The sequence below is a fragment of the Gossypium hirsutum genome, chromosome D09 (assembly GCF_007990345.1).
Source record: "Gossypium hirsutum isolate 1008001.06 chromosome D09, Gossypium_hirsutum_v2.1, whole genome shotgun sequence".
NCBI classification, from domain to species: Eukaryota; Viridiplantae; Streptophyta; class Magnoliopsida; order Malvales; family Malvaceae; genus Gossypium; species Gossypium hirsutum.
The window spans coordinates 6,745,350-6,755,952 of record NC_053445.1 but is presented as its reverse complement, the minus strand read 5'-3'; the positions used below and the strand labels follow the sequence as shown (position 1 = coordinate 6,755,952).

At 33.9% G+C, this 10,603-nt stretch overlaps 1 protein-coding gene across 1 annotated transcript; it reads left to right on the top strand.

Annotated features, from left to right (window-relative positions):
* Positions 1-2,905: 2,905 nt before the first annotated feature.
* On the top strand, positions 2,906-9,142 carry LOC107892338 (FACT complex subunit SSRP1). The gene is made up of 16 exons (XM_041101633.1): positions 2,906-3,092; positions 4,489-4,674; positions 4,854-4,959; positions 5,602-5,738; positions 5,899-5,982; positions 6,074-6,168; positions 6,349-6,457; positions 6,568-6,654; positions 6,739-6,831; positions 6,923-7,120; positions 7,231-7,376; positions 7,447-7,594; positions 8,029-8,127; positions 8,226-8,396; positions 8,520-8,598; positions 8,718-9,142. The coding sequence occupies exons 1-16, from the start codon at positions 3,039-3,041 to the stop codon at positions 8,843-8,845; spliced, it is 1,920 nt and encodes a 639-aa protein (XP_040957567.1). The 5' UTR covers positions 2,906-3,038; the 3' UTR covers positions 8,846-9,142.
* Positions 9,143-10,603: the final 1,461 nt, after the last annotated feature.

The window sequence follows — 10,603 nt, the reverse complement described above, 5'->3', positions numbered from 1 at the left end:
AGAATCCTGGAGGAAACCTACAACAAGCATTTATGCAAACATAGTGCCAAGGTAAGTCTACTTAGGATTGGTCCTAAGTAATGGTCAAATGCCTTTTTATTTCTAGTAGGTCAATATGTGATGCAAATGACAACAATTTTGCCGAGTCATTTAATGCAGCAATTTTAGGAGCTAGGTCAATGTCTATAATTTCCATGTTAGAAGGAATTAGGCAGTATGCTATGAGAAGGATTGTAAACAATTTGGTCAAATGTAAAAATTGAAATGATCAATTTTATCTTAAGATATGTGAGAAGTTACACAAGAGTATCCAAATGAGTTCATACTGTTATGTTAAATGGAATGGAGAAAAAGTGTTTGAAGTGCAAACTTTGGTGATATAGTAGTTGTTGACTTATTTCAGCGGTCGTGTAGTTGTAAGATATGGGATTTCACTGGCATCCCATGTCCACGCGCTATTGCAGCCATTCTGTGGAAAAAAGTTGATATTTTTTATTTTGTATATAAAGGGTTTAAAAAATATGTGTTTGAAAAATTGTATGGCTTTGTATTGTTTGTTATCCCAAGTGAGAAATTTTGGTTAAAAACTGATATGGGGCCAATTGACCCCCCATTCCAAGGAAAATTCCTGGGAGACCAAAAAAGAACATAGCCAGAGAAGAGAAAAAGAAGAGTTGGAGTAAACTAACTAAGAGAGGGAGGAAGATAAAGTGCCACAAATGTTCCATGATTAGACACAACTCTAGAAGCTGTCAAATTTTATCTACTGCAAGTGTAACACTATCTTAAGAATTTTATTTTAATGCAACACTTGTTTAATTTGAGAACTACTAACATGTTTAAATTTGCAGAGTACACCTCCATCAGCTGGAATAGCTCTAGCAGCTCATTTTCCACCAATTCCTACTCCACTAGCCCTAATAGCTCCTGCTCCAGCAGTTCATTCTTAAGCTTTTGCATCCGAAACATTTGCATCATCACCACTAGCTCCTTCAACACAACCAACTTCTTTCACCATACCAACCTCTTCAACATAACAAATACTTACAAGACTTCATAGTAGGGGAAAACAAGTTGTGCAAGGGATTGAGTTATACACAAATGAGAGGACAGAGATGCAAATTTTGAATGGAAGTAGCCAATTGTTAAACTGTTTATTGTATTTTGGTGACATATTTTTTAATTAGGTGTTTTATGCATTGTAACCTAGTATGAGAGGGGAAACCATAGTGACTGCCCCAACCAAGTGCACCATTAAAAGGAAGGAAAGAAGCAACAAAGACACTGCTAGTGGAACTCAAGAAAGTAGGAACACAAAAAAGGCTAAGTCCAAATACCCACCTAAGCACAATCGTAAGCCATGGAGATAATTGATGTCATTGCATGTTTAATTTGATGGTTTTAATTTGTTAACATATGACAAATGGTTTTATTTTGTTGGATCATTTTGATGGATGATTTAATTTTGTTGAATCATTCTGATGGTTGTATTTTGATGGAAAATTTATATTTGTCTTTTATATATGATGGCGGTAATGGATAATTCAATTTTACTAATATCGATTTTCGTTTATGCATATACTTTTGCAACAACATTATACAACACCATTATTCAATTCATTTATTCTTAACAACTAATGCAAATACATGGATACCATTTCACCATTCATGAGCAAGATAACCAAAAAACATCATCCATGATACAATTAACAACTTATAAGCAACCATTAATTTGTTGTTCCTTGACATTTTTTACTTGTACAATTTTATCTTCTCTTCCAAACGAGTTACCCTTGATCGTATTCTTCGCATTTCGTCAAAATTGAGCTTATCGTTCTCAAGTCTTAATCTTCTGTTCTAGCATTATTTCATTGATTGTGCATCATTCTCCTTTTGCAGTTGAGTCCATCCCCTCACTGTTACCTTCAACCTACCAAAAAAAATTACACCCCCAGCCTTTATTTATCACATTCAACAAAACAAAAAAACAAAATATCGAAAAACTAAGATTACATCTTAAACCCAAATTGCAACAAAATGGCAGATCAAAAACATAAGCCCTAATTTACCTCTTTGAAGTTCGAACACTCAAAGAATTTTCTCCCTTTGTTCTTTGGAGTATTCACGTTGCAAACAAGAGCCCTTAACTCGTAATGGCAATACACAACACTTCTCTACTCACTTAATTTTCTGTTCATAGAAGAAGACACGATGGAGACGTGAATGAAATGGAAAATGTAGGAGATAGGAATTGAAGAAAACAAAAGCAAACACGAGAATGAAAGAGGGGAAATTTTAATAGAAAATGAAAGAGGGAAAAATGAAAGATGTTGAAAAACGAAAGAGAAATAGATGACAAATGTTGAAGATGATGGTGTAAAAATAGATGCAGAGAAATCAGAAGAGAAAGATGTTGGAAAATGATGAAGATGATGGTGAAAAAATAACTTCAAAGGCAAAAAAAAAATTTTAAAAAAATTCCAAGTGTTCGGGTAAAAAAAAGAAACATGGTCAAAAGGGGTGCTAAGATTGCGACATGTGATGACACGTGAGTGGTCAGTGCTGCCACGTCAGCAAAATGTTAACGATGTTAGGCTCAAATACCAAATCAGTGGACGGAAAAAAATATTTAGGTACCAATATGAGATAAAAAAATTATAAATACTAATTTAAGAGATGTAGATAAATTCATCTACTAATTTTATATTTAACACTTAAAAGTAACAATTTCGACACGAAAAAACTTGATTAATAAATATAATATCAATAATTTAACAATCTAATTAAAATAAAAGTGATTGATAATATATGATGCAATTATTTCCATAATCTAATTATTGATGTTATTTTCTATTGGCTTTTACCAAGTGAGACGTATTAAGCTGTATATTTTTAACTCGAACTTGACCAAATTGGGCCAACCCCTATAAATACCGCAGCTTTACCATTGTTCTCATTTTCCTTTTCCCTGTAAGAACACATTCACTCTTTCTCTCTGAACTCCTCCACTTTATCTCTCTATAAGTCGCATTGCCGCCATGACTGATGGCCATCTCTTCAACAACATCTCCCTCGGCGGCCGAGGTGGCACGGTTAGTCCTTTCCCTCGCTCCAACTTTGTTTCTTTCTTTTTTTGTTTGCTCTGGATTTTTTCGTAGCTTAAATTTATTTTCTTACCCTTCTCTATCTCTTTTCTGGTTTTTTTTTAAAAATTTTTTTGAATCCTTTGGAAACCCTAATTACGTTCTTAGCATGCTTATTTCACATGGCTTCGTTATATTTAGTTTAAACTTTGGAGGAAGCTCGACCGATTCTTTCAGCTTTTGGTTGTCGTTTTTGCTAGGGTTTATTCCTTAAAATTGTTTTAGAAACTCTAATATTTAGTTCCTTTATAGTGTTTTCTATCTGCTTTGTAGATGCCTATGTTTGATAGGACGAAATGGAGCATATACATTTATAAGTGCGGCTGATTCTTTTAAGACCCTAGTTTTTCGGGGTTTGAAGATTCCTAGCTCTTCCAGTTCAGGCTTTGTTGATTGATGAGATGAAACGGGAAACCCTTTATGTTGTTATTTTTTGTGGCTACTTATTTAATATTTAGAAACCCTAATTTATTTAATAGAAGAAAATTTCAAATTTTTAGTTTGTTGCTGAAATGTAAAAATTGAGAAAATGGCTAGAATAGGGAAAACTTGTGGAACATTAGTACATGACTGCTGCCTTCTTTTGTATGCTCCGCTAAAACCTTAGGCTACATTTGGTTTTAGAAAACAGAAGCCATTTTTGTTTCCGTTACACGTGTGGTTGAAAATTTTAAAAATAATTTTTAGAAAATGAATATGGAAATGGAAATGAAAATATGTGAAAATAAAAAAAGAATAAAATGTTATTGTTTTTACTAAATATGCTTTGTAAAGCGAAAAAAGTTAAAAAGACAACAATTGTTAACTTTAAATGAATTGAGCTCGATTCAAACCCATTTAAAAGCAAAAATATTCTGTTTTTCAACAGTTTTTAAATATCATACCATAGTTTGAATTAATATAAATGTAACAATTTTTTTTTATTTCATGTTTTTCTATTATAAGAAAATAATTACCAAATTCATGTTTTCATTTTTTTAAAAACATCTTTTTGTTTCTATATACCAAATCAAATTTCAAAATATAGAAAATGGATATTAATTTTTGAAAATGAAAATAGAAAATAAATTAGAAAATATTTTCATAAACCAAATGGAGTCTTAGGTATTGGGTTTTGTGAATTCTATATTTGAATGTTATTTACCCTGAGACTGCTGAGGAAAGCATGAATGTCTGCAATCTTGGTTCTGGCTGTTTTTGACTGACTTAATATTTAGGTCTTAAGATGCTAGTGTGGTCATTCGTTTTTCATGACTTTTATTTTTCCCCTTTGCTTTTCCTTAAGCTAGTGAAGAAATAAAAACCAGAATCTTACATATCTGTCACTTCGTGCGATTAAATGCAGAATCCTGGACAGCTTAAAATTTCTTCAGGGGGGATTTTATGGAAGAAACAAGGAGGTGGAAAAGCTGTAGAAGTTGATAAGTCTGATATCTTAGGGGTTACATGGATGAAGGTCCCTAGGACAAATCAACTTGGTGTTAGAATCAAAGATGGGTTGTATTACAAATTCACTGGATTCCGTGACCAGGTTAGTATTCATTTTTCTCCCTAGCAGTAGTGTATTTTCCCATTTATGCCTATTGGTTTTCAGTAGCAATTATGAACTATGTTAATTGAGAAATAATATTGGCATTGTATTTGTAGTCCCAGTATGGGATTAGTATTAATTAATGATCCTTGTTTTCTTCTGTTATGTTTGCTTCGCAGGATGTTGCCAGTTTGACCAGTTTTTTTCAGAATAATTGTGGAATAGCCCCAGAAGAAAAGCAGCTTTCTGTCAGTGGTCGTAATTGGGGAGAAGTTGATTTAAGTGGTCGGTGAATCTCTTTTGATTTCTTTCTGCTTATCGATGCTTCTAACATATATTAATTTCTGTTTGTACCCACAGAAGTAGATTACATAAAGCACTTTCAAACTGTTTTCCATTATTTGTGTTCTAGATTGGTTTATCTTGTGTTCTTGATATTATTTGCATCTTGATGTCTGAGATTTAAAACATTTTTCCTAGGCCTTCAACAAATTTCCATCATTTTTAGGTTTGCATGCTTTTTATGGTCTGGCGTGGGGGTCCATAAAATAGGATGCATCATTAATCTTGTTAGATGGTAAGCTTGTACCGAACTTTGATGATTTCTTCTGCTGTGGTACTTCTTTACAGTTTTTGGCTAGTGTACTGTTTTGTCATTAGTAGATAGTGGTTTATTATCTATTTTGCATGCAAATAACTTCATATCTTGTGCACTTGAGAGAATGAGGTGTTTATGCTTAGTTGGGTAGATTCTAGCAACCTTTTAATTGAGATTCTAAGGTTTTTCATCATTCGTCTCGGTCCATGGATCATTGATCTTTATCCTTTATGATGGCTAGGTTTTGCATTCTGACTGTCATCTGGTTTTTGGTATGCCAGAAACAGCTTTGTCTTATAGTTTTGAAGTACTCAATATTGCATGTGTAGGGAATATGCTTGCCTTTATGACTGGTACGAAACAAGCTTTCGAAGTGTCTTTAGCAGATGTGTCACAAACACAGCTTCAAGGAAAAAATGATGTCATCTTGGAGTTCCATGTGGATGATACAACTGGAGCTAATGAGGTGTGTTTCATACTGCTCTGCTGGTTATTTGTTAATGTTGAAAGGAGTCACTCTCTCTCTACATATATAATTATGAAGGCCTGTGACCAAGTTATTTATATGTAAGCTGTACTTGGTATCCCCTATTCTTCTAAAGTTGTTTTTGTTCCATTCATGACAGAAAGATTCACTGATGGAGATAAGTTTCCACATACCTAATTCTAATACCCAATTTGTTGGTGATGAAAACCGCCCACCTGCTCAGGTAAGTTTGTTGTCACTTATCTGTTAGGATCATGTAAATATACAGATTTTGAATACTGTACTAATGTCATGTTCTATTAACTTTCTGCTAGGTTTTTCGTGAAAAAATCATGTCAGTGGCCGATGTTGGTGCTGGAGTTGAGGAAGCTGTTGTTACTTTCGAGGGCATTGCAATCCTCACACCAAGGTAGGTCTTTCTCAAAGATTGAGATAGTGATGAAATGAAGCTCATATGTAATCAGGCTCACTTCTGATACATTTATATTTGATTTGTTTCATTCATTAGTTTATTATTGCTGTTTTCTTATACATATATGGATTATTTAGCATGATTTCTTATGGCTGATTAATCATGCTCTTTACACAGGGGTCGGTATAGTGTCGAACTTCATCTTTCATTCTTAAGACTCCAAGGGCAGGCAAATGATTTCAAAATTCAGTATAGCAGTGTTGTTCGCCTGTTTTTGCTTCCAAAGGTTTTAATTCTTTACCTTGATATCAAGATCATAGTGCTCATTTATAAAAAAGTCTTATTTATTTATGACCTCCGAACGTATTTTTCCCTACTCTTTTGTGTGTTGGACAGTCCAACCAACCTCACACTTTTGTTGTTGTCACACTTGATCCACCTATCCGCAAAGGGCAAACTTTGTACCCCCATATTGTCATGCAGGTATTGCTGGTTCCCTAGATTTGTATTCACTGCTTGTGCCACTAGCGTTTTTGCATTCATATTCTCCTTGTTATTTTTTTGCAGTTTGAAACTGATTATGTCGTTCAAAGCACCTTGTCCATAAATGAGGATCTTTTGAATACAAAGTACAAGGACAGGTTGGAACCTTCTTACAAGGTAATGGAACATTTTCATATACAAGTCCATTCAAGCTTTGCATTGTGCTTATCAAATTTACCCTATAATTATGGCCTTCTTCATGAAACAGGGACTCATCCATGAAGTGTTTACCACAATAATGCGTGGTTTATCTGGTGCAAAAGTTACAAAGCCAGGAAAATTCCGTAGCTGCCAAGATGGTTATGCGGTCAAGTCTTCCCTGAAAGCTGAAGATGGTGTCCTGTATCCACTTGAAAAGAGCTTCTTCTTTCTACCCAAACCACCTACACTTATTCTTCATGAGGAGGTATAGATTCTAAATTGTCTCTATATTGATTTGTTGGTCTAAATGCAATTGTTAATTATCCCTTTTGAATGACTCTTTTTTTGTGGTTATTTCCATTTTTCAAATGCCAGATTGACTATGTTGAATTTGAGAGGCATGCTGCTGGTGGCTCAAATATGCATTACTTTGATCTTCTCATAAGATTAAAAACTGAGCAAGAACATTTATTTCGGAATATTCAGAGAAATGAATATCACAATTTGTTTGACTTTATCAGGTCTGGTTTAAATATTCATTGGATGAACAGTTTTGTTCCTTTTTGGCTATATATTAACTGCTGTCTGTAGTTCGAAGGGTTTGAAGATTATGAACCTTGGAGATGTACGGACCACAGATGGGGTGGCTGAAATTCTCCAAAATGATGATGATGATGCTGTTGATCCTCATCTTGAACGCATTAAGAATGAAGCTGGTGGGGATGAAAGTGATGAGGAGGTGAAATCATTATCGATTTTCCTGCTTTATTATTTACTTATATATATTTAGTTTGAATTCATTTGGCTGTTGCACAAATGCATATAGTTGCTGTCTTGTCGTTAAATGTATTATTTGCAATTTTATTTTCTTGCCCTGTAATGTGGGTGAACAATCTTTGGTGTTTTTTATGTCATGTGCTTATGTTTGTACTAGGTTTACATGCTTCATCCCCAAATATGAAGCATGTCTTAAGTCCATTGGTTTTGCTAGTACTAGTAATAGAATAGAAAATACCCAGTTATCATAGTCCATTGGTCTATATGTCCTCTACGACTGCTTGTGTGAACATTGACCAATAACCATCATAGATGTCCGGGTCTGACTTTCTTGCTTCAGCGTGCCCCTACTGGTTTTCTTTTTGTTGATGTTGTAAGCCCAATGAATCAATGCAGGATGAGGATTTCGTTCTTGACAAGGATGATGGAGGATCACCAACTGATGATTCTGGGGAAGATGATTCGGATGCTAGTGACAGTGGAGATGAGAAAGAGGCAAGTCATTGTTTGTTATTTCAACATACTTTATTCTTGTAGTGTAAATTCCAGACAGATCATCTTTTGGCATCTCACACTGAATATCCAATTACCAGAAGCCTGCCAAAAGGGATCCCAGAAAGGAAGCTTCTTCTTCTAAGGCAACTAAGAAAAAATCTAAAGATGGACAAGATGATGGGAAGAAGAAAAAAAGGAGAAAGAAGGATCCAAATGCACCAAAGAGGGCTATGTCGGGTTTCATGTTTTTCTCACAAGTGGAGAGGGAGGTGGGTCATGAATTTTCTGAATTTACATTGATTGATGGTGAAGTATGTTTTTTTTGTGGCAGCCGATCAACAATGAAGTGGGCTTTTTTGAATGTGCTGATTAATCTCTGATTATGTTTACAGAACATAAAGAAAACTAATCCTGGAGCTTCGTTTGCTGAGATATCGAGAATACTCGGAGAGAAGTGGAAAAAGCTGTCAGGTACGCATATTTTGGGGAAGAATTTAGATGTTTGTTAAATCAATATGTTAATTATAGGTTGAAAAATAATAGATTGTGGATGGTAATAATGAAAACCTTTTGTTCTTTTTTGTGTGCAGAGGAGGAAAAAGAACCATATGAAGCAAAGGCTAAAGTAGATAAAAGACGATACGATGTTGAAAGGAATGCATATAAAAATCCTCAGCCGATGAACATAGATTCAGGAAATGAATCTGACAGTGAATAAAATTTAGAAGGCAGTTGGGGGTGCTTTAGGGTTGGAGGTTCCATTTCATCACTGGCGCAGAGAGATTAGAAGGAAAAAAATGGGTAAGAGAAACTATTTTGTAGTGAATAGGGTTTGGGTTTCAGAGTGTGTATTCTAAAGATATTTACATGTTGTAGGAATATGGAGAACGAACATATATATATTTATATATACCCTGAAATCGTAAAATATAATTGTATGGTTGTAGTATTAGAAAGGCATTATTCGAAGTCTCAGGTTTGAACTCTATGAATGAATTTTATCTCGATTTATTTAGGTCGTGAGTTCTTTTTTTTTATACAAGTTCACACGATGATGTTTGAGAAAAACTTTAATCACAGTTTATACAAATCAAAATAGATATATTATGGTTATTAGTTTAGTTGTTCGTTCATTGTATGATAAATTATATTATAATTATAATACTTATAATTATTTGAACCATATCGTTATAGTTGTAATGTAACATCTAAAAAAGGTAACATCAGAATAGATATACGAATATGTTAATTTTTTGTAAAACGGATTATCACTATGTCAAGGTTTATTTATAACAATAAATCCTAACTTACTTCATAGTTGTGTTTTTGGCTTAGTGGATGTTCGATGTTCTTAACTTTCAACCAAACATTCTTCTTTGTTATTTTCGTACTACGAATTGCTTTGAATGTGTGATCGAAACAATCGAATCGAAACACAAAATTAGAAAAAAATTTCTCTTTTATTTGGGGTGAAAACGAAAATTCTCTTTTCTTAATAAAAATCGATAAAATTGTTATTCTGAAAAAATATGTAATGTCTTTACTCAATCCGATCACTGAGTTCGGGTATAGAGTGTCACAATTGAATCAATTTAGTCTAACATCAAACTTTAATAAGAAAATTCACTAAAAAAATTTATTATTTTATTAAGAATATGCATTACAACAGGAACCTTAAAAAACTTAATTTGACTATCTTGAAAATTCAAGTTCTAAGGAAAACTACTTAACTACAATATATCTAACCCTAAGGCAAAGCCTCTGAAGTTACCCATTTTATGTGCATGACATTTTACTGACGATGTTGCTTGGTTTTACAAGGTCTAGCTTGACCTCTCCTCAAGTTCCTTATTCACCCAACGAGTCTTTCAAACATAGGCCAAAATCCTGTAAGTTCAAAAAAACTTAGTGAGTTTCTTTTCTAATTTATTTATATAACTAAGCCCCCTTCTTACTGAGGTATTAACTAAAAAGGAAACAAACACGCTAACTCCCTACTTCGCTTAGATGTAGTGCTTTATCTGGAGTGGCAGACTCTGATATAACTTTTGCATTTCTTTATTGGCGAATAGATCGCTTAACGATCATTACCTAATTGAGCTTATGACCAGACGGTTGGTTTGGAAATTTCTAGAGGTTTTGTCATACTTACGGATCCTTACTCTTTCCTTGCACATTTTACCTTCTTTCCCTTTTCCCACACATTTCTAGTCATGAACAACCATTTACCTTTATTTTGACTCGTACTCCCATATTTTTGAAACTTGATGAGTTGCTGCTCACTTCGTCATTATTGAATGTAAGTTTGATTGTACACTCTATCCTTAATAAAACTCCCATTACATGGTAGTCTTTAGCCGACTCTCTTATCTTATAATAATTCTAGTGTATTTACTGACATTCCACTCATAAGGCCATTAGTAAAAACCCATGCCACACCGTCAAACTTAACACTATTTCATCTTTTCTACTTCTA

Bases quoted from the DNA above. Each gene is read 5' to 3' on its own strand.
- LOC107892338 (XM_041101633.1), top strand. From the start codon at position 3,039: ATGACTGATGGCCATCTCTTCAACAACATCTCCCTCGGCGGCCGAGGT. The intron at 3,093-4,488 runs GTTAGTCCTTTC...GATTAAATGCAG, and splicing joins TCGGCGGCCGAGGTGGCACG to AATCCTGGACAGCTTAAAAT. The intron at 8,599-8,717 runs GTACGCATATTT...TTTTGTGTGCAG, and splicing joins GAAGTGGAAAAAGCTGTCAG to AGGAGGAAAAAGAACCATAT.